At 38.1% G+C, this 25156-nt stretch overlaps 2 protein-coding genes across 2 annotated transcripts; one reads left to right on the forward strand and one right to left on the reverse strand.

The window, feature by feature from the left end:
- Positions 1–9834: 9834 nt before the first annotated feature.
- Positions 9835–11421, reverse strand: LOC143593368 (auxin-responsive protein IAA21-like). Its single transcript, XM_077073025.1, has 4 exons — positions 11198–11421; positions 10509–10650; positions 10368–10429; positions 9835–10208 (listed from the first exon to the last, which is right to left on the reverse strand). The coding sequence occupies exons 1-4, from the start codon at positions 11373–11375 to the stop codon at positions 10171–10173; spliced, it is 420 nt and encodes a 139-aa protein (XP_076929140.1). The 5' UTR covers positions 11376–11421; the 3' UTR covers positions 9835–10170.
- A 7225-nt stretch (positions 11422–18646) lies between these two features.
- Positions 18647–21778, forward strand: LOC143593369 (transcription factor bHLH68-like). Its single transcript, XM_077073026.1, has 4 exons — positions 18647–18919; positions 19372–19522; positions 20394–20462; positions 21539–21778. Coding segments are annotated over exons 1-4 (411 nt in total). The 5' UTR covers positions 18647–18917; the 3' UTR covers positions 21728–21778.
- The last annotated feature ends 3378 nt before the right edge of the window (positions 21779–25156 follow it).

Below are 25156 nucleotides of genomic sequence, written 5' to 3' on the forward strand. Positions count from 1 at the left end.
AATCCCAACCGAAAAGGCATTTTGGACAAGCCTTCAAACCAAAAAACACAGGAGGAAGTCCACGTGACTTCTCCAAAGCATTCAGACCAAACGTTGCAAATGCGGGAACGTCCAAATTTGCAAGGGACATTGCGGAAGCAATCGCCCCAAAAAGTGCCAAACAAATGTCAAGCATAGGCACGTATGATGGTATATCTGACCCCGATGATCATTTGAACAGATTCATAGCGGGGGCAACCGTCAGCAGTTGGACGGAACCTACGTGGTGTTACATGTTCCAAATGACACTGGTTGGGGCTGCTAGAGCGTGGTTCGATCGTCTACCGGTCAACCACATCTACGACTGGGCAGACTTCCAACAGAAGTTTAGCCAGCACTTCAGCCAGCAAAGAAAGTATACAGAGGAGCAATGGACAATCCTCAAATGCGTTCGAGAGACAGATGAATCTTTGCTGGACTTCATCACTCGCTTCAATTCGAAGAAGCTAAGTCTGGGTAACATTAGCGAAGATCTTGTTCGCGCTGCTTTCATACAGGGCGCGAACGACCCAGAGCTCATCCGCACCTTAACAGGTAAAGATGGCATGCCATCCACATGGGATGCCATCATGACAGCAGCTAAACGCTTTGCGGAAACGGAGAAGCAACTGGGTAGAGATCTCCCACAGAGCACAAACCTCTACACCCAGAAAACAAGAGAGGACAACGTTCTCACCGCCCGATTAAACAAAAAGCGGAAGCTAGGCATTTGGCAGTCAAGGGTAAACTTTGACACCTCATCCGGCTTGCAGCATCGGTTAGGCGGAAGGGATAACGTACAGTCCAACAAGAACTCCAGATGGACGCCGCTCACCAAAAGCGTCACCGAGATATTCGCCACCGAGGAGCTCCCATGGCCAAAGCCTCAAATAATCCGACATCGTCACAATGCTGATCGGAGTAAATACTGTGACTTTCACAGGACAAAAGGCCACACCACCGAAGAATGCATTGACGTGAAGGACATGGTCGAAGCATTCGTCAGAGATGGGACGCTCGCGCACCTCGTGGCGCGATGAACGCTGAGCAGGCTGATGCGTGTAGAACCCCAGCTGGGGAAAACACGAATAAAATTCCAGCTTCAAGGTGGAGACTACATGCTGCGTAAAGAACGAGATCCCGAACCAGGTGCGTATCGGCTCGATGGCACTCCCATCCCAACAACATGGAAGGGAGCTCATTTACACAGTTTGCATGTAAATCAATTCCAAATTTGTAAAGAAAAGGCCAAGAGCCACTTCTAATGGAAATGATTCTCCTTAAAACATTGATGCTGATGATTTTACATTTATACTTTTAACTATCAACACGAATATGCCGGTTTTCACCGCATAATTACGTGAAAAGTCGTTGCATGGGGAAGGCGGCAAAACGCGCATAAACCCAAAAAACAACAAACCTTCACGCAGGTCAGTTGAAGGGGAAAAGTTCAGTTATCCCATTAAATGAAAGTGCCGGTCTATCCGCATGAATCATGAGAGGAAACTGAACACTAACCTATCAACAACCATGCGTCGAACGGTTAATTTATTAAACACTAATATGCCGGTTTTCACCGCATAATTACGTGAAAAGTCGTTGCATGGGGAAGGCGGCAAAACCCGCATAAACCCAAAAAACGACAAACCTTCACGCAGGTCAGTTGAAGGGGAAAAGTTCAGTTATCCCATTAAATGAAAGTGCCGGTCTATCCGCATGAATCATGAGAGGAAACTGAACACTAACCTATCAACAACCATGCGTCGAACGGTTAATTTATTAAACACTAATATGCCGGTTTTCACCGCATAATTACGTGAAAAGTCGTTGCATGGGGAAGGCGGCAAAACAAGCATAAACCCAAAAAACGGCAAACCTTCACGCAGGTCAGTTGAAGGGGAAAAGTTCAGTTATCCCATTAAATGAAAGTGCTGGTCTATCCGCATGAATCATGAAAGGAAACTGAACACTAACCTATTGACAACCGCGCGTCGAACGGTCCAAAACAAAATTCTTAAAAGGATGAGGAAAACCTACACGCAGGTAAGATATGGGTAAAGTTTAGCCATCTTACCAAGTGCAAGTGACGGTCCTACCCGCACAATCACGAAAGAGGAAGCAAAACTCCTATTATCTACCACGTTCAAAGGTTAACTTATCCTCAGAAAGGATGAGGAAAACCTACACGCAGGTCAGATATGGGTAAAGTCTAGCCATCCTACTAAGTGCAAGTGACTGTCCTACCCGCACAATCACGAAAGAGGAAGCAAAACTTCACACCTATTATCTACCACGTTCAAAGGTTAACTTTAAACACTTGGAAAATTGCTAATTTAAACTAAAGTATGCAAGTCATAAAACGTTTATAAAGCAAGGAATCCAATAAAAGAAGCGGTCTTACCCGCACAAAAGATTTATATTTCATAAATATTCGTTACAAGAATGGCCGGGTAACTACCCGCCTACAAGAAAGTAAATCTATACAACTATATCTATCCTAGCAGCAGGAAGGGATCTTCAGGATCAGGCTTCAGGGCCACTTCCACTTGGACCAGCCCCATCAGTAGAGCGTGGCAGTTTAAGGAAAGCTTTGAGGATAGCTAGCCCGTCATCAGCAGCAGCAACTTCATTCACCTTCTCTACCACTGGATGCGGGAAGGCGGCGTATTGATTTACTGCTTGGTCGTATACAGCTTCGGTATCTACATCGAATAAAGGGAAGTTGGAAGGCGGGATGCCTTTCTCAACGAACCCTAGACCAAGCAGAAAGCCGGCCTTTTCCCCATCCTCGTGAGAAGCGTTGAGGGCTGCGCTCATAGCATCGTCGTAAGATGTCTCTGAGAAGACCCGATGCACAACCTACAAAAGAAAATATACAAGTGTCAAACCTTTTCTATTTACAAAGAAAAGCGTAAAGACATGAAAACATACCTGAGACAACGCTTCTCGAAGAAGCCATTCCTTGGCAGCCAGAGCTTCTTGGAGGGCAGCTTGAGCTTCGTTACGGGCGCGATCGGCTTCACTCTTGTTGAGGTTGGCAAGCAACACCTCTTTAGCCGCAGCCTCTTCGACGCCCTTTAGCTTACGCTCGGTATGGTCAAGCACCCCCCTCTGGTCCAGGATTTCTTGAAGCTTCTTAGCATCCTCCACCGCCAAGGCATCATGAGCCTGCTGGAGAGCCTCTAATTTGGCTTTAAGCTCTTCATTCTCCACGCGTAGAGGCTCAGCAACAGCTTCAGCCTTGGTGGCCCTCTCGGTTGCGTTCCTCGCAGTTTCCTTAGCCAGCCGAAGCTGTTCATTAACAGCTTGGGCAGCCTTGGAACGGGCCTCGAAGGCCTTCTCCTTCTCCGCAGCCGCTGCGGAGAGTTTTTGGTTCTCCTCCCGGATAGCCCGCGCCCGAGCTACTTCTTTAGCGCGAGCTGCTTTTAACTTGTCGTTTTCACGACAAAGCAGCTCGACGCGCGGCTGCATCCGGGCGAGGAGAACCTGAAGCACATTGCTTAGCCTACCCTCCTGGTAGCTAGCCATGGCTTCCCCCAACGCAACACTGGGAGCAGCGTGACGAGCCCATTCCACGCACTCCACAGGGGTACGAAGGGTTGTTCCTCGGCGTATGTTCCATCGCGGAACATACACTTCATTGGAATCCGACACTGCAGAAAACAAAAAGCAGTTAGGAAAAGATGATAAATATATATATATATATATATATAAATAAAAAAGGGCCAAAGGAACCCTACGCACCTGTAGGGTCTATAACAGGCCGATAGCCGCCGAACCCATCACCTGAACCCAAAGGAAATCCATCCAAAAGGTCAGGCAGATGGGAAGGTGGCAAAGATTGGCGAGAACCCCCATGCGTACCTGATGGGCCGGCCGTCGTTGCCGGTGGCGGGGGCATGGTAGCAGCCACCGCAGTCACTGCCGCAGAATCAGCAGCAATAGTAACCGCCGGCTCGGTGAAGGATGCTGTAAAAATCGCACTCACGGCCGGCGGTGACGTCAACTCGGCTGGAACAGTCGGCTCAGAGTGAGCAACTGGACCAGCGGAAGCAGGCGCAGGCGCCTGGGTCGTCGCCTCTGGTAGGCTGACCAAGCCTACCGTCATCGGCGGGGAGATACTACTCGGCACTCCACCCTGGAATGCGTCAACATCCACACCTGCGTAAAGAAGAAAAGTGTTAGAATATTAAGCTATGAAGATAAAAGCTGAAGGAAGTTGTACTTACGGGTTTTCTTGAGCCTGAAAGTACAGACGGGCGGGGATGAACCCGATGGAGCCGGCCTCTTTGCGCCGGTCACCGTCGTCTTCTTGGGCTCTCCGGAGGTGACAGTCGCAACCTCCGGAGCCGTGGTCTTATCACCACCGGGATTCCCCGCCACCTCTTCGCTCTCAGTCTCCGAGTCAGACAGAGGCACCGGATCGGCAGTGGAGGCCACCTTCTCCTTTCCCTTCCCGCCGGCAGCCTTCTTCTTCCGCACCAACGGAGGACCATCTGCGGATTCCTCATCAGAACAGACGATTAGAGCAATTCCAGCAGAGGTTTCAACATTGAGGGGTCGAGGGTTGAAGAGCGCCTTACCTGGCCGCCTGGCGCTAAGGATCTCATGGCCTAGCGGATAGACCTCCACGAACCGATCCGCAGTTTGTTCGAGGATGGGCAACTCGTTCTCGTCAAGAGCGCGAGTACCCATCCGTACGGGACCGTCAGCCTCCCGCGGGTTGAGGAGCGACTTCAGGTCGTTCCCCTCTGAAATAAACAGGGAAAAAGTTAGAAGAAATTTAAAATCAACAAAAGGAAAGAAAGCATACCGTAAGGAACAGAGTTCGAACCGTATTCGTGGACGATCGGAACCTTCTGCGCGTCCGCCGCCTTCCAGACCCGGCTCATCCCCAACATGACCATCCCGGACTCCGCAAACCGGTAAACCGGAGATTGGATCCGAGATATCCTCGAAAACCATTCCGCCTCCTGGTAGTTGGAGGCGTGAAGGCCTCGGAGAGCTTGCCCATTCTTAAACTTCATGGCAAGGGGAATGGCCGGGCGGAGATAAAGAAGAACTCCCGCTTCCACGCGTGAAGACTGCGCTCTGTCGCGCAAATCTTCAAACCCTTGATACGGGTTGTCAGGGTATACCACCCCTGGATGCACCTCCAAGTGTAGAAGGTCATCAGGCGGTCAACAAGGGGCTCGATGCCCAAAATCCGGCACACCCACTCGAAGTGGCGAATCTTGGCGATCGCCATGGGGTGCAACTCGGTCAGATGAACACCGTGCCTCTCAAGGACACGGTAAACAAACTTTGTCAATGGGAACCTAAGATTCCCATAGACAAAGAATGCTGCATAAACCCCGATCTTGCCTCTGGGGGCATCGTACACGGTCTGATGGGGTTCAGGAAACTCAGGCTCGAGAGGATCGAGCATGAACTTCCTGACAACATACCGATACAGATCGCCGGGCAGAGCACACTGGCACTCGCCAGCAGTACTCTTGTCATCGGCCGAAGACTCGAGATCACGTGAAGACATCTTGCAGAAAGAAGAAAACGATTTCGGGAAAATGCTTGCCTGAAAAGGTGAGTATTTGCCGGAAATCGCTAAGAAGAAGAAGAGAAGGGTGAAAGTGTGGATTATAAAGAGGCCTATCCCCCTTTATATACTAATCGCAATTAATGCGATGAATTTAATGCGGAGGAGAGAGAAATCGAAGGTGCAATGAAACTATGACACGTGGCAAAAAGCAAGCTGGCAACAGCTGTTGACAGGACGCGTACCATTAATTTCGCGGCCACGCGCCCGAAAAATCGCGCCCACGCGCCTGAAAAAGCGTCTGGAATGACCATGTACTGTCACGTCACCATAACTTCCTGCACGTCCTGACACAGTCAGAAGAAACCGTCGCACGACGTTTCAGAGGTTTGGACTGTTCCTATCTTTCCACCAACCTTTCGAATTTCAAAATTCAAAATTTAAAAATCTTAAAAAGTAAGCGGGAAAATACCCCTTACCTTGGCAAACAAGTAACCGTAAGACGGATGCGGGTACAGTGTAAAGGCAAAACCCTTCACATACCTAGCACCCGCAGGGAATTGAAGCCAAGTAAAACCTTGGCAAACAAGTAACCGTAAGACGGATGCGGATACAGTGTAAAGGCAAAACCCTTCACATACCTAGCACCCGCAGGGAATTGAAGCCAAGTAAAACCTTGGCAAACAAGTAACCGTAAGACGGATGCGGGTACAGTGTAAAGGCAAAACCCTTCACATACCTAGCACCCGCAGGGAATTGAAGCCAAGTAAACCTTGGCGAACAAGTACCGTAAGACGGATGCGGGTACAGTGTTAAGGCAAAACCCTTCACATACCTAGCACCCGCAGGGAATTGAAGCCAAATATTCCTCGGCAACCAAGTAACTATAAGACGGGTGCGGGTACAGTGTAAAGGCAAAACCCTTCACATACCTAGCACCCGCAGGGAATTGACGCCAGGAATACCTTGGAAGTAAAGTAACCGTAAGACGAGCGCTGGTACAGTGTTAAGGCAAAACCCTTCACATACCTAGCGCTCCGCTGGGAATTGAAACCAAGAAGGATCTTCTGGGCAATGCTTGCGGAAACGGAAATAACATCCCCGCATAGCGGGAACATCGAGAACTACGTTGTTTGAAGCTCCAGGATGGAATTGGTGGTTTTAACATAATTGATCACTATGTTCAAAACTACCAAAACCTCATGGAGAATCCACAAGTGGGACTCAACGCTCCTGACTTGCGAGGAGGTTACAGACCCACCCGCATCATACCCAAAGACCAAGCAGGAAACTCGGGAATTTCTGCAAGTGACAAGGACTTCCGCGGGAAGAATCCCCATGGAAAACCTTAAAAAACCCTTTTCAAAACCCTTTGCTTAAGTCCAAAAGTTCACCTCACTTTATTAAACACGCATGAGAAGAACATTGGACTGGGGGGACTTGAAGAGGTAGGTCCCAGCAGAGCCCAGTTGGACCCGCAAGACTCACCTTAAACAGGGACGTCTGCGCAGAAACCAACTGGATCCGCAGGACCAACCATGCTCAGAGACGTGACGTCCTTACGCGCAGTACGCAAGCTGTTCCCGCAGGAAATGCCTCCCAATGGTGAAGGACTCCGCCTGTCCCCGCAGCCTCGGATACAAGCCATTAGGGAAGGCCACCCGCGCAGCAAGGCTACACGCACAAGGCACTTAGCTCTCAATCATTCAGTGTCACCTGAAGGAATGAGCGAAGCCGGGAAAAATCCCGCACAAGGGCGGGAGGGGGAATACTCCCGCCCAAATAAGCCAGTCCGTACGATACGGGAAGATCTTCTGTACTGTACCTGACGAGGTATGGGAAAAAGATCTGACTAAAGATACGACAGCTTATGGACAACAGTATGGCGAGCAGCATGCTCCTACACTGTATGTCACTATTAGCCGCTGCCTACTCACCAACTCTTGTCATACCACGTGCGTAGCCGGCAGTTGGTGGAAAAGGAATAGTAACAGCAGGCCTGGTCGCTATCAGCCGCTACCTACCCACCAACTACCAGCAGGGCACGTGCGTAGGCTACTGTTGGTGAAACAGGAACACTGTTGCAGCCGGCCATACCTCCTTGGAAACCTACCTTCGGCTATAAATACCACAAATGGTATGACCATCTCATCTTATCATATCTTATCTTGTATCATCATATTATACCTGATATCTGCTCTAGCAATCTCTTAATATACATTTATATTTAAAGAGCAATCTAGTCTGATTCTCACGCCGGAGGGTGGTCACAAGGAGGAACCCCCCCCCCCTTCTCAGTGACAAGCTCACGGTGTCTGTTTTGCAGGTTATCAGAAGAACCATCTTCTCAGGGTCTAACCCCTCGTGGGAAACATCTATCTAACTCCCAGGTTACCCGTAATCTGTCCGGGGTCCGGCTAGTGTTTCTTCAATTATCAACAAGTCAAGTAGATAGAAATTAAAAAATATATATAACTGAAAACAGTCAAATGGTTTACAAGTCATTTGAAAGTTTTAAGTTGTTTTATTATAAAAAAGGTTAATGATTATTTTATTAGATACTAAGGTTTTAAAGTAATAAGTTTGGATTTTAAACTTTAATTTTATAACGAGTTTGGGTATTAACATTATAATCTTATTATTTAAATAGGTCATGCATCGATCAAACAGATTGATTATGAGATTTCAATTTATTCATGATCTTAACATAGTTCGAAGTGAAACACCACACTTCTTTTGTTGAAATATAACGATTATAACGGCCATACTTAGGCTAGTAATTGTTGAAATATGTGTATGTATGGTTCAATTCAGTATCAACTATCAAACATGTGGTATATATATATGTTTTTTTTCTTTAATAATTGGTTAACTTGTTATTGTCTTTGTTTTGTGTTTCATGTCTTCATGATATGTTGAGATGGATTTGGCATTTGGGCTGCTAGTGGCTGCTGGATTATAGTTTGCATCTAGCCTCAAGCTAGGCAAGGCCCATGGTTTATGTGGTAATGAATTTTAAGTGCAGAGGATCGAGCGTAAGAAGATAGATCGGTCGACATCATTCACATCAAATAATAAAACGAGCCTTCATCAGTTCGTTCATAATCTGGTTAATCCACTGACCAATATTTCAGATGCGTTACGAAACCATAAAAGATGGCAATTATAGAAACTTATACTTGTAGTAGGTGATAGAGAACTAAAGTTTTTTTAGGTGGAAAGTACCGGACTTCACTAACTTTTGTTGAGGTCAAAAGTCTGCTTATTGAAGTAGCGGATTCGAAGAAATAATTATCTTTCAAAAGTCTGCTTATTGAAAGAATTATCCCAAGGAACTAGTTTCTTTCAGTCCGCTACTTCAAGACTCAGAGACTTGCCACTTAACAAAAAGTTAGTAGTGGACTAACTTTTAAAAGTAACTTTGAGTAACAACATTACAGCAGGCTTGAAAGCTTGAATCATAAGAACCAGTTTTCGAAACCACAAACCTACGGTCATAGTTTGCACCAGGGTCGCGCTCAATTGTAGCTCTCATGACAGACACTAGGAAGTTTCGTGTTTAAAAATTAGCAACGAGACATATATAAACCAGTTCTGGTGCATCCAATGTGATGTTCACCACCTTCTTGAGTTCAAAGAAATATATATAAGGCTTTAAGTGAACCACCACTACTAGAAAACAACTCATCCCCACAAAAATTTTTGTTGAAAACTGTTAGAAACTGGATTTCCAACAAATTTCTTACGAATTCAATTGTTGAAAAACATCTCTTTTTCTAGTAATGCACTTGATATGTTTATGCTATCTGGCATGTCATGGAACCACCAAGACTCATATGTTTAAACACTGGAGATGTAGTAGTATCACAATCTGAAAACGCAGTTCGTCGATATGAGCTCCAAGTAAATGCAACTATGTAAGATTTTGTTGTTGCACCAAACTTGAGAATGCATGGCTTGTAAATGGATACCATGAATCCAAATTTTTCAAGAGCTGGTTCTATCAACTTCACATTTTCCAAATTTTCACACTTGATCAACATAACTTGCCTTGGTTTATTATTTGCAACTAGTGTTTTACCTGCCTGGTCGCTAAAACTCGGGCGGTGGTCATGAAATCCAAGCGTGGATCGAGTCGGTAACTCTACGTCGAATTTGGTCGGTTTTGGTTACGTGTGTTATTGTACCGGAACCATGTGGTGACATTCAGCCATCTATGCGTGATGTATATTATGCTATTATTTATTATTAAACAACCCTTAACTAGCTTTCGACTTAATGAGATACTTAGGCCCGAGCCTAACGGTCCCACTCGGTAATTAGCCAACAAATATATCAATTATTCTTTAGAAAGAAAGAGGCACATGCTTAACTATAAAGTCGAACAAATGATGAAGGAGAAGAAAGCCATTTACATTCACAAGTGTCAAGTGATTCACAACAGGATTACCAAAAAACTGTGTTTCTTTCCAGTTATGACTTTTTCCTATAGGAAACAATCTACCATTAATAAAAACACAAAACAAAAGTTACAAATCAAATTTATCGAAGCACGTATATAAACCCTTTACGGTGTTTTCATCGAATGCCTCTTTCGGTGTTAAAATTTGGAACTTATGCTAGTTTCTGTTCTTGCACTTCTCCATTGATCTTGGACCTGTAAAAAGCAACACATACACTATTTAATCACTCTTGTTAAAATTGGGATTTTTGTTTTAATTTTTTTTAACAAATATAATGCAAGGGGGACGGTTTTGATAATCTTGAAAACTAAATGGATCTTGGATTCAAAGTTCTAAGAAGTTAAGTTGCATACCTAATCCGGTTGCTTCCGAGCCTTTCGTTATCCTTAATCTCTTGCATGAATCTATAAACATCCTGCGAAATAAAGAACACGTTATAACCACATTAATCGAAAAACACAAATGAAAATGGTTTTGTTAACTTAAGAACTCACTCCCAAGGAACATCACCAACAAGCATCCAGTCACCATCTTTATCTTCATACGTTAGAACACATTTGGAGCCATGAAGAAGATCTTTAAAGTTACTTTCGGTAAGCCCTTCTCTCCCTTTAGTTCCGCTAGAAGTAGATTGCCCTAATTCATAAACCATCCATAACATGACAAACCACATCAAGAAAATGATAAAATTAAACAAATATATTCAAGAATGTGCATAAAACCGAAAAAACATAACCATAATAACCAAACACAAACAGAAATCGACGTTTTGGTTTTATGTTTACGAAAAATTGTTTTTTAGTTTAGTTTTTGTCTAGCATGTAAATGAAAATACCGAACATAACCAAATTTATGGATTCTCATTTTCAATTGTAAATATTAAGTAATTTATAAGAATTTAATAAATAGTGTCACCCAAATATTTTAGCCTAAATGTATAATAATTAATTAAATAATCATTAATCAACATAAAGATTTAAGCCAAAAGTCATTATTTTGGGCCAATATTTTTTTCCATCCAAAAATTTCAAGCCTTAATGGTTAAACACAAACCAAATTGAACCAAAACCGAGCGGTTTTTAAAAACTCAAAAACTGGATCTGTGGTTTTTGCTCAAAACCTAGGCATGCTCATAAATTTGTTGCATTTTAAACATGAAAGACAATAAATAAAGCAAACATACCAAGACTAAAGCAACTAAACATTTTCTCTAGAGCCTTTGAAAGTTCTGCATAGTTATGATAAATCTTGAGATCAATCTTCCTTAAATATGGAGCACCATCCATGCTCACCTTCACATAAAGACACCCTCTGGGTCCCAAATCTGCCACGTCGCCGCTCTTCGACAGATTGGTGGACATAGTGTTCTTGCGGAAAGATCTAATTGGTGGCCATCCCACCACCTGTGTCCTATTACATAACCCAAAAAGAACTGTTCTTGAAACAAATTCACATAATCTTGACCATAAGATAAAGAGCACAAATAGTGACAAATTCCCCTCAAGAAAGCTAGAATCTTGTTTTCTTAAAGGGTAACATGAACTCAAGATTATAACTTTTTTAGTTAATGGTTTCCAAACTTAAGGCTTGAACCTTGAAGCATATATATAACTTTTTAATCAACAAAAACCATTCATATGTGTAGAAAATCATACCTACCTTAACTCAGTAAACATTCATTTATTAAGATCATAGACAAAATGATAGTAACAAGCTCAAGATTTTAACTTTTCATCAGGAAAACCCTTCAAAGATTGGGACTTAAGCACATATAACTTTCAAGAAACAAGAAAACAGGTTAAAACAAATATTGAAAAAAATCCTAATAAAACAGAACAAATTCTTTAGAAAACAATAGAACTTTACTTTTAAATAAATTCAAACAATCTTGAACTAGCATTCATGGTGTATTAACACATCAAATCACAAAAAACAGAACAAATTCCCTAGAAAATAATCAAAGTCTAGTGTTCATGAAGGGTAATTACAATAAAAAGATGCAAATTAGTTCAAGATTTTAGCTTTCTTTAGGCAAAGTTTTCCAAGATTAGAGCTCTAACTCTTGAAGTATACATTACTTATTCTTTGAAAAATACTCGTCCTTGAGTCTTTGAGAACATAGAAAAGATCAGTTACAAACCAAGATAAGAGATCAGATCTTTTGTTCGTTTTTTGGACTTATGGTTATACTGGACTTGAAAGCTTGAAAATACTTGTCTTTGGCCTCCTTATTTTGATGAAGATTTTGATTAGTAGATTCTATGTTTATAAAAAATAAAAATAAACGCACTTAAAAACAAACCTCCCCGCTATGAATAACTGGATGAAATATTAATTATATCTCATTTAATTTTCGAACTTATCCAAAATTTTACACCATTTGGTGTCTCGACATGATTTCAGCTTCGCTTCTTTCTACCTTGATACCTTGATGGAAGTGCTTGAGTTTGTTGCCTTATTATTTTTTGTATGTTTCTTTATTATTTCCAATAACAATTTCAATATTATTTGGTCCACCTACATATGTTGGGATTTTGTATACTATTTGAAAAATATTTAAATGACGGAAGCATGTAAGTATACAACTAATATATAAAACTTTATAGAGGCATGTAAGTATGTAGATCCCACTTCCTCAATCGAACTCCCGTTAATATCTTCTTCTTCATTTTCTCTTAAGGAATCTTCATAAGTTGTTTTAACTTAATTCTCGAAGCACATAAGAGAACAAATCGAACCTCCCATGATCGTTGACTATTTAGTTTGGCCATCTTTAATGGTGACCACATTATCGACAACTTAACTAAGAACTTTTGCACAAACGAACATTGTTCCTCATCCGGTTAAAGCTTGTCTTCATCAAATCTATGTTTGTCTTTCAATAAAAAATCCTAGATAGGTTAACTTCTTCAAAGATTGGTTCAAATAACTGGGGTGGGGTGGCCGAAAGGATGCTCCTTTCCGTTGCCACCTTCATCCATGACGAAGGACACGACTCAGTTCCCTTTAGGTGCATCTCCTAATGAAACTCATGACATCAAATACTCTACTTGAGCCGATTGATCTTAAGCACCCATTCAAGATCGTGAATCCTTTGTCAGAGCAACTTGATCTTGAGATCACGAATCCCATCAAATACATTCGAAGTTTTCAGTTTGAATTTCTAATGAAATTTGAATCATACAGCTCGACCCTATCTAAGAGCTCTTCCCCTTGACCCTAATTCTAGGCGTGTTGCCCCATTGGATCTCGGAATGCTTTGGGTTTCTCCCCTAAGAACCAATGAGGTTCTAATAATAAATATCATAATAAACTAAAACAAGCGTACATCCTTGCACCTCGTGACTTGTTTGATGAATATTATGATTCACATTCGTCAAAAAGTCAATTCAATACTAAAACATCTAGCATCTATCAATGTTGTTTAATTTGTGTGTGTTTTGTGCTATATCTATGTTCAAAATTTCAAGAAACACTTTTTTTTATGGTTTTTTTTTCGGGCCATGGGTTCAATAATTTACTCAAGTGGCTAGACCGGCCCATTACTAACTTGTGACTTGTCACAACTCACAAGTACCTAGATGCCTAGATCCATGTAATTTGTAAATACTACCAACCAACAATTCTTAAAGTTTCTTGCAAAATTGTATTCGATCAAATATACATATGATGAGAATTGATTTAAATTTTATAAGTTAGTAAGGTCGAATGTTATAACTAGTCGCATGATCAAATTAATAAGTAATACATAAATGACGTATATAAAACCTTTAGTTTTATTATCATTTGATGTAATTTTAAACTTTAACCTATAACTAGTTAGTTCCGTTGCGGACAAGGCTTCATTCGCTAAGACGGATTGTTTATGTGGCTAGTTGGCTACCATGTCATTGTCATAGTTCATGCTTTATTGGTCATTAGTAACATCAAACAGTAACCAAATTAAAGCTTATTACATCAAAAGGTATAGATTACAAGTCATTACATACAATGACAAAAGGGATGCATTCCTTTTACATTTTTTATAAAATGGACCCTTTTAGGAAACTGTAGTATCTAATTCTTGTACTAATTTATGATAAACTGAGTTTCATGTAAATTATGAGTAGATATGCAAAAGGGTAAAACTGGATCATATATATAACATGACTTTGTTTTCTGATGCCTCAATGTGTGGGCGTATATGTACATTGAGCGTGTATGTACATGTACACCATCTAAGTACTTATACGGGCGTATATGTACATATACGCTCATGTACTTATACGCCGTGTAAATGTGTGTATATATAGTTTTGTTTGTTTTGATCATTTGTAATTTTTGATTCTGATAATAAAATTTCTCTCTTCTTGCCTTTTCTTTCTTCACATGTTTATCGTTCTTTGAACGTTTACACGTTGGAGACTTTCTAGTCCAAGTACTACGTACGCAGTCCCAAAACCACCATAGAGGCTTAGATGTGGAGTTTTCCTCTCATTCACTGGCATTTGTTGTTCATGGACGATGCGGGATTGCCTATGACGAATAGTACAAGATGTTTAAGTTTTCTCAAGCTCCCTATCTTTTATGATTGATACAATGACACCCCTATTATATCTACTGAGTGCAATTATTTCATCTCTCTAATTTTACTAATAGAGATACATTTAACTAATCCAATGATTAATATTGTGCAAGATGCAAGAGTTGTTGCCATTAAAGTATGCAACTATCAACACCAAAAACTAATACAAAATTCTAAGGGGATCCAATGACACATTAAAAAAATAAAGGTAGGCAGAGTTGCAGCTTTTTATTAAGAAAAAAAACAATAGAAAAGATGGTGCCATAAAGTTGCCAGATATTTAAAGAGGGGCTTGCTAGAGACACTCAAGGTTTTTAGGAAAAACCGACCGTTTTCTAAAACATTTGAGTGTCTCTAGCAAACTCATATTTAAAACTAAAGAAACAAGTATTTCTTAAGGAAGAAAATAAGCTTACTCTGATTCATTTGGTGGCTCATGATTAAGGCCTTAGGAAAACCAAACTTTAAACCGAACCAAATCAAAATCAAACTTGGAATTCAAATTCGGTTTTGGTATTTTCGAGTTGGGTTACCATCCTAACCAAATTTTGTTATCTAAGACACAAATTGGTGCACGTGGTTCTTATAGTTAGCATATATTTAGTGTGATGAAACCTGTACACTAATTCATGTAAAATGATTTTTATTGCATTGTGTTGTATCATATGTTTAACTAGTTTGCAGTAATTAATGGACTTGTTGTAGACATCATGTGGAGACGCTAGACTTAAAATGGCTAATGATAGAATGGCCGCCTTGAAATGTTTCTTTTTTCCCTTTTTCTTTCTTTGCTTGTATATATATATTGACTCGTTTGTGGGTGATTGATCCCTAATTTAGGTTTTCTGTGGTGTTCGAATTTCGTCGGAAATGGGTCGCAAATTCGACTCGTTTTCTGTCCTTGGAAACTATGGTAGGAAAATGGTGCCTTTTTTTAATAATGTTTCAGTTATATGCATTTGATTTTATAATTTATGTTAAAATGTACCAAACTCTTAATATTTGCTATTATATGTATCTCACATTTTCAAACTTGTTAACCTGATAAATACAATAGCAAGAATAAAAAGTTTTAGAATTAAATTAAAAACTCCAATTTTTATTCAAATACACACATATATATATGGTAAGGATCCTAAGAGAACCCTTGCAAATTGAAAACTTTGAGAACCATTTTGAACCACTAAAAACACCTTTAAAAAAATCATAAAACAAAAAATAATAAAAATTTTAAAAAAGTAAAAAAACCAAAATTCTTATATTTCATTCCGGTTTCATTAAAAAAATAAAAAATAATAAAAATAAATAAAAAAACGTCGTATTATACACATATGTATAATTTTATATAATCTTTAGTTACGTAATATACACATATGTACAATATCATTTATCTTAAATTATACACATGTGTACAAAAAAAACATGTAATAAATTATACACATGTGTATATAATTTAGCTAAACCGAGTTTTTTTATGAAACCAGGATGATAAAATAAGAATTTTGATTTTTTTACATCTTTGATTTTTGTGTTTTTTTTAATTTTATGATTTTTATTTTTTGGTTTTTTGTGGTCCAAAATGGTTCTTATAGTTCTCAATTTCAAAAAAGTTCTCTCATGATCCTGATCATATATATATATATGCAATAATGATTGATCAAAGTAAGTTCAACACACTTTTATATAGTTTGTGTTTGGATATTACGAACACAATTCAAAGAATCAAGAACAAGATCATATGTAGGGATTAAAGAAGAAAATAATTTATTGAATCAATTTAGGACTACAACCAAAAGTGCCAATGAATGTTTACTTCAAATGAATATATAACCCTAACAACTAAACGTCGTATCATTTGGCAAAGGGTGCGATGGCTAACTTAATTCTAATAATATATACTAAACATGAAACATGATCAAATACATTTTATTCTTAACATGAAAACAGTGAGAACCAATTTGCTGTTATTATTAGGTTTATTTTTATAGGTGCATGTTTGCTGTTATTTTTTTTTTTCGTATTTGCTAATTTTCGATTATGGGACGTTAAAAGCATTTGCTGATTTATATTTTATTGTTATTATTAAATTTTTTCTTTTGCTGTTATAAGTATCTGCTGATACTTGTGGTTATTATTTTGTTTTTGATTTTGATTCTTTTGTTGTAATTCTTATGTTTTTTTCTTTGTTATTATAAATAATTGTTTATGTAGATAGCAATTGTAGTTGGTTTTGTTTCTTAAGTTCTTATTTTTTTTTAAAATTAGTATTGGTTCTTACGTTCTCATGTTAATATTAAAATGTACATGAACATTCTCCTACTAAACATAAGATAGAATAATACATGATGACAATTATAATAATAACAAAGTATAGTTTATAATTCTAATAGTCTTCCCATTATAAAGTTTGATTTAAAAACATGTGAATTATTTTACAGCATACGTAAGCAAAATTCGGTTGTAAGATATATATATTTATACTTGAATGATCAATTTGTTTAAGGCTAGCTACCATATAATATATACACAAAAGATAAAAATAAAGCACTCATATATAGTATTTTAGTTTGTTAAATTAACTCCTCCTTTTTCCTAGCCACTTCTATACTTTTATGTACAACTTTTAAACTTTTATAATTGTTGAAAAAGATTTTCTAAATTTTTTTGATGACGATGTTTCTTGATGGCGTTGTACAAACCATGAGCCAATCGTAAAAGATTAAACGGAACCACAACTAACATGTTGGCTCTGTTTGGTTTCATGCATGGTTTAGGCTTTTGCAATAGAGCAGGGGTATGTATGTGTGCGTGTGAAAAACTTTATTTTAATGTATTTATATGTACAGACGTACATACGTATGTATGTATGTATGTATGTATGTATGTATGTATGAAACTGTTATGTGTATGCAACAACCCTTGAATGTATACATGTGTGTATGAAATAGCTTGTGAAGCATGTGTTATGATTTTAAATATGTGTGCTTTTTTTAAATTACAAACACTTCTAAACAAAAGTTATATTGGTTACATCTAGATGCCATGAGTATTATCATAAATTTTGTAAATTGGGTTAAATTTTTCATGAACATCATTTCACTTAAGAAAATGGATTCTGGCATGTTTAAAACATCATTATAGCCTACACTAAATTCCATGATTATTGTGTAGAATCTTAACCAACAAACAACACTTAAAATGAAAACATGAATAGAGGATAAGCTTACCAAGGTTGTGAATGAAGGATTCCAACTATAAGAGAGGATTTAAAAGATGCTAAGAAACGAATTTAAAAGATTGAACTTGCAACAATTTTGGGTCATTTCTTTGTTCTTCAAACTCGCGCGCAAACTTGATACTTCTATTTCGACTTGATTTGGTCAAAAACTAGTCTTATCCAGATTTATAAAGTTTGGAGCCTTCCACATTAAACCATATAAGACCAAATGTCGTGAGTGAGGAAGGGCGCCACCCACATGCCACCTCACCCATTAGCCCACTACCAAACCAAAACTTAAATTCAACAGTTCTCAATATCTTGGTCCAACTCATAAATTAATTAAGTGAGAACTTAAAACGTACATTATATTTCAACTAGCCTATTTAAGTTGCGGCTAACAGTTTAACGACCCCAAATGGCATTAGGATTGTGCCAAAAACATTGTCCATCACCTTTTCTTGCATCCCACCTTTTTTTGTTACACTGAAAACGGATAAATTATTAAACTAAAGAGAAAATAGACAAAACTTCTGACCCCACAACTTTCAAAAGTTACTTTGTGGATTAAGACACTTTGAAAAATGGAGGGGGCAATATAATCTTGGATGACTATAAAACAAAAGACACAAACCCTAAGAGCTTCTAGGAAAGGCTTGTTTTGATGGTTAAACAAACAAAAATTATTAAAAAACATTGATAAAAGTGTTTTTATGTAAAGCAAAAGAGATCCTTTAACAAGTTTTGTTTTATTGTGTTTTACATACCAGGAATGGATGAGTTTAGTATGTTATATATGGTTCTAACATTTAATCTTTGAATGAAAAAAAAAAGAGATATATAGAGAGTGCCAATAGAATCAGTGGTTTAGATGATGGGAGAACACCCTAATTACTATTGGAGCTTGAATGGGAAGCTGCAACCATCACCCCTTGATCAACAAAAACACTTAACCCAACTTTAATCACAACATCACCTAATTTGCCGCCATCTTTCGTCTTAAATCCACCATATCACGACGAATCTTCTCTACTAGTGCCGCTGGCAAACCGGCCTAATGCTTTGGGTGATCGTCACCGCCATGAAATCCAAGATTTTCCACTCTCATGGAGCCAATTAACCATGTAACACCCCTTTCTCTATCCATCAAATCTTTAAAATAAATAAGCAATAAGTAATACCAATGGGATATATGCATTATGTAATATATATCAAATTTATTTTCATGAAGTGTGATAATGCGCTTATTTGAATATAATCACTATCTGATAACTGAAATATGTTGGCTTTGTGAAGGCTTTGGGATTGGTCTCGGGTTTAGGCTCATATTTTGTTTCATGTTCATTAAGTTATTAAACCTAATTAGTCTCTATATATACCCACTATTGTAAATTGTAATCTTGTGACTCTTGTCTGAGTTGATAAAGAATAAACTCTAGTTGCCGTGGACGTAGATCATCTTTACCAAACCATGTAAATGCTCATGTCGTCTATTTTATGCTTTTGTTTGTGCATGTATATTTGTGTCTCTGCTGTGTACTAACTCTGATTGATACCTAATAAAATATTCTTTCAGGAACGGATTAGCAAATGATCTAGAACAATACAACTTGGGAGCTGGACATGTTGGAGAAGTAAAGCATGCATATAATTTAGATGGGACGTCTACTAATGGGAATTCTAAAAGAGCTTTGATTCATCACTCGTCAACCCAAAGCTCTCTAAAGGTGAAAAAATATAACCCCCCCCCCCCTCCCCCCCTTAATTCCTAATATATGTTAATTACGACTTTTACGCTCACAAAATAATTATAGGTGAAGGTTTTGATGATTGTAACACATACTAAAAATATCCGTATTCATGGTTTTTTCATACCTTTTGACAGTGGTGTACTTATAAGTACTTCACCTATAACTAGAAGTGTGGTACGTTATAATGAATCAAGTTTCTTGATAACAGATAAAAATTGCGAGAAAATTCGACCTATAAGGCATAAATTGCTTATATATACATATATATGAACCAGTGCAATTGAACCATCAGATGGTAATTTCATGATGAGATGGTTAATAGACCGGTTGTGACTATTTTGACTTATGTAGAAGTCGCTAGGCGCTATGAACTCGATCAACTGGGGAGTTACTCGGCCTTAGTTGGGCAGAATTCGGCTTTGGCTCGCCAAGAATTTGTTGAGTATTTAGCATCTAGCTAGGCACGATTTTCACAACCATAATAATAACATAATAATACAATGATATAACATATATGTTTGTTACACATAAATATAAGATATAAAATTTGATCAAGATACTTCTAATAATACTTTTGCTGGAAAATTAAGATGAAAATATGAGTTTCACAAACTTTGAAAACAAATAACTATATTTGTATACGAGTTGCGTTATCCTTGTTGAACCTTGCAACGAATTAAAATATATGCATATATATATGTGTGTGTGTGTGTTTCTCTTTGCATGTGCAAGTTCGATTGATTAATGTTTAGCTAGGTTTTTGGGGTTAATATATAAATGATCTTTAATTATAGATAATCAATTAACTTGCACTAACAATGGATTGATATATAATCTAATTGATCAGGTGAGAAAGGAGAAGTCAGGACGTGACAGAATATATGCTTTGCACCAACTTGTTTCGCCTTTTGGAAAGGTACTACATGCAAACTCTTCAATCTACATCCTCGTTTTATTGACTCTAAATCTTAAACTTCAAAATCCATATAAAAGTTTTAAATTACTTACTAAGATTTACAATTATGCACTCATTAGCTAGGCTTAGAACCTCTTATTCAGATAGCATATTAATTAATTCATAAAATATTTTCTGAAATGACTAATTAGCATCATGAACAACAAAAACACAACAACAATCATTCACCAGTATAAAATCTCACTAATAGCAAAACTATTAGTAGGGTTTGGGTAATGAGCATCATGAAATGTAGTCGTAAATGGCTAAATGCTATAGAATACTTCACGAAGTCACCAAATAAAAGAGCCAACTTTCCTATGAATTAAACTTCCACGATATCCCACGAAACACTACTAAAAAACATGTCATTTTCCTACAAAAATTTCCTACATATTTCCTACGACAAGTAGTTCCAACTGATTTTCAACAAAAAAAAATAAGCTTCAACTTTGCTACAATATTATCTAATAAACATTATGTTAAGTCAAAATAGTTTTTGTATGAAAGTTGTAGAAATTTTACAACCACATGTTTTTATAGCAGTTTTGTAAAAAAAAGTTGTTGGAAAACGGTTGAAAACAATTTTCAAGCGTGTGTTTTTCCAACGTAACTTTTTGTTGGAAAACTGTTAGAAATTGGATTTTTCAACAAATTTCTTACGAATTTAGTTGTAGAAAAACATATGTTTTTCTAGTAGTGAAAATAACTTAATTTTCCAACAGATTTACTACAGCTTAGAGACAAAAATTATGCGTAGGAAGTTTCCCGCGAAATTCCTACACAAAAAATGTTAGTTCATGCCGGAAATTGGTTGGAATTAAAAAAGCATACACTGTACTAATGTTTAAATCTTTATAACTATTATCAGTGTCAACTAAATTACCGATTATCTCTATACTAATTAAGTCTTTTGATATCAATATTTTTCGTCATTGAGTCGTTCCCCAATTTTAGTTAATTATTAGATTATGTTTCGAATTTTCGATCAATGATTAAAATCTGAAACATATAAATTTGCATGGGAGTTTTTGCAGACTGACATGGCTTCTGTGTTGTTTGAGGCCACAACTCAGATCAAATTCTTTGAGGGTAAAATTAAGGTGACATGTTTTCTTTATTTCCTTTTGATTATTCATTTCATTGTGCTTAAAAATCTGTTACTTGTTTCAACATTCTTCAACCCCAAATTTACATGCTGGCCGCACTTAGCTCACCGTACATGAATTCAACCAATAATAATGTTTCAGGAGCGACGAGAGATCAACGTTCTGCTGTAAGTTGCACATACTTCTGTTTTCTCTAGTGCTCATTTCCCATTGCATTAATCATCATCATCATCGTACTCAGTATATCCCACCAATAGCAAAGCTATGGTAGGGTCTGAGGAGGGTAAGATGTAGACAATCTTACCTCTACCCCATAGGAATACAAACTCTGCTTCCGGTGAGACCCCGACTCGATGTAGTTTTGCATCAAGCCTTGGACATAAGGCACATAACACTCAACCATCAGGACACCGGCCGATTGGTGCATGTGCCCTTGTCTTTCGGCTATCAACGCCACCACATGATGCATGATTAACCTTCCGACATTTTTAACATTATTTTCACGTGATTAATAAAATAACATCAAAATTAATGCAATTTCACTTTAGCCCACCCGAGGGTCACACATATATACATTATATGCGCGCACCGCAAGTAGGGTGTTCCCTTGCATTAATCAACTACCAAATTTGTAGTTAAGCCATATAAACAAGAACCGCGTATGAGGACGATAACACTATCGCGAAATTCAAACCTTGTATTGTTAGATTGCAGCAGTAGCGAACCGCCTTTAATTAGTACAAGAACTTATACAAAAGATGCTTAAAAATACTAAAGTGAGTCCAAGTAGAGTTAGAAAGTGTGTGGGTTATTGTCCTTAACTAGTCATTATTATTGATGCTTTGAGTTTCATAGTTGCGTAGGATATACATTTATATACGTCGACATAAGTTAAGTTCACATTGGCCCGGTTAAACACATTAGTTATTCAAAAATGCAATTATTTATTTGGTCATATAAAAGTTGAAGAAAGAAGCTGTGTGGTATATTTATATACAAATCTTAGTTACCGTGGGATTGCCTAAAAAGTTGTTAATTATCACTTAATAATTACATTTATTTAGGACGGGAAGGCACTACCTAAGGATCTTGCAAGTAGAGGTTTATGCTTGGTTCCGGTGACTTGTATCGATCATATTGACACTACAAATTTGACCGGCAGTAGTGCAGAATTCTGGACACTAACACTTGATGGTGGATTCTTAGAACTCGGTGTTCTTTAAGTCAAAACAGCGGTTAATATTCTACTACGTACACCGTGGATTTTCTTTTGCTTGAGGCGTGCTTTTGTGTTTCTACGAAACTTTTAAATGCAACACCGTCGATGACAGTTAGCGCAGTTATCACCCAACCGTACTTTCTAGATAATAGATGTAATGGTTATATGATATATCACATGGTTTGGTTTCATATATATTTGTAGGTGCAGTAATCCCAAGAGTGTGTGCTATTGTGTATGTTAATATATATAGTGTTGGTTTATATGTCAATTATTGTGTTTATGTTATAATGAAAACTCTTGAGCCATTACTCTACCAATTCACATGCTACAAATCATAAAAAATTTATACAAATGAGTATCACCGACAACCGACAAACACTTTCGTCGGTGAAGGTATGTCAGTACGTAGTATGAGTTACTGATGTTTACAAACTAAAACTTTAGCGAGGGTAGTGATGTTCACGGTTCGGTTTAAAATCATGAAACCGTTCAAACTACTTATTAGTTTGATTTCACGGTCTATTTTTGATTAACTTCTGTTAGGTTTTCGAAAAGTTCAAAGCATAACAAATAGTCTGGTTTACGATTTTAAAATTTTTAGAGTATATAAGATTTAAATATATTTTAATTCTTTTATATATTTGGTGTTATATTAAGATTTGATTTTTCTTTTTAATTTTGTTATGTTTAGTAAAACAACAATTGGGCTATATCTGTTAGATTACTTAAAAGTGACTGGGCCGCCCATATAAGTATTGATATAATGATATTGGATTCTTATGTTAGGTGATTGTACAAAAAAAACCGGTTTGGGACCGGTTTTAGGCAAACCAAACCGAACCGGTGTGGGTTTAAAACCGGTTTCACCCAAACCGGTTTCCAAATCGACCCAAACCGTCAGTTTCATGACCGGTTTGCCCTTCAAATATATCAAACCGGTTTTAAAACCGAACCGGTTAGAGAAAAACCAGTTTCGGTTAAACCGGTTTATAAACCGGACCGAACCGGTGTGACCAGGTGGACCTATATTGCTTCGAAACCGGTTTATAAACCGAACCGGTTTTAGTCAAACCGGTTTTGACTAGCCGTTGACCAAACCGGTTCGGTTTGGGTTTAAAACCGGTTTTGTACACCTCTAATTGTATAATCTATATATTCCTAATTTCTTATATTGTGAAATGAGGATACCAGATGTGTGTTGAAGACCAAACTAAAGTAGGTTTTTATTCTTAAGAGGACAAAGTTTAATATTGTCAGTTTCAACCTTTTGTTCTTCTTAGTTTATGTTATGTTTATATTTAGTGACTAACTAGGTACAAACATGTGTATTATATGAATTAAATAAAGAAAATATTAATTAATTAATAATAAATACGGAGTAATTAGGAACAAAAAGATGTGTAAATGCATATTTATTAGGTGAAGAAAATTAAGATCTGTAAACAAACTTAATAACATGAACTTTAGTAAATTTTGTTTAGCTATAGCCGAGAGTCATGAGTGTACTTCACAATGGATCGACATATTTTGCTATGTAGGAGTCAAAATTACACACGAGGTAAAGAATTAGGTTGGGTCAAAGAAAAGGGCGTATAACGACATTAATAGAAAAAATTATGGCCTATCAATAAACTTTTGAACTTTACCCCCCCCCTACCCCCACCCTCACCCACCCACCCACCTCGCGTAGCTCCTGTATGGAGCGGGAGAGGAATTAGTAACGCTGAGGTGACGCCTCCAATACTACGGGAAAATTATTTCCCAGTTTATGTGGTGTTGTAGAGTGGAGAGGCTGACGGGAAGTATGATACCTTTCCCAAATTGGATTTGACAAAAAAGGATGGCGAAGCGAAATGAAAAGTTAGGAACACCGCCAACACCCATGCCATATATTGTTAGTAACGATTATATCCATCTTCCACTCCCTTTGCCTTTACCATTACTATCTTTTACCATTACTATCTTTGGAGCAAACATTATAAAAGATCACTTGCCCGTAAGTTTACAACCCTAAATGGTCCAAACTCTTTGGTGAGTTAAGTTGTCATTGGTCCATCCGCATTCATCATTTCCTCACTAACGTCGTTAGTGGAAACATGTCGGAATTACACTAGATTGTCGGATGCACTTCACAACCTTCAAAACGCCAATGCATATTATCGATTGGTTATCTCTTTGCGCCAATCGGACCCCAGAGTTGCTGCAGTTACCTTCGGTAAATATTTGAACCACCGTGAATCAGATGTTGTCGCCAGCTACGGCATAATAGTAGATGTGCAAACCCTAATCACGCCGCCTTCCTCTTCTCTGTTTCCGATCGTATG

The sequence above is a fragment of the Bidens hawaiensis genome, unplaced genomic scaffold, assembly GCF_021521415.1.
Source record: "Bidens hawaiensis isolate Kalapana, Puna unplaced genomic scaffold, B.hawaiensis_p1.1 tig00042003_1, whole genome shotgun sequence".
NCBI classification, from domain to species: Eukaryota; Viridiplantae; Streptophyta; class Magnoliopsida; order Asterales; family Asteraceae; genus Bidens; species Bidens hawaiensis.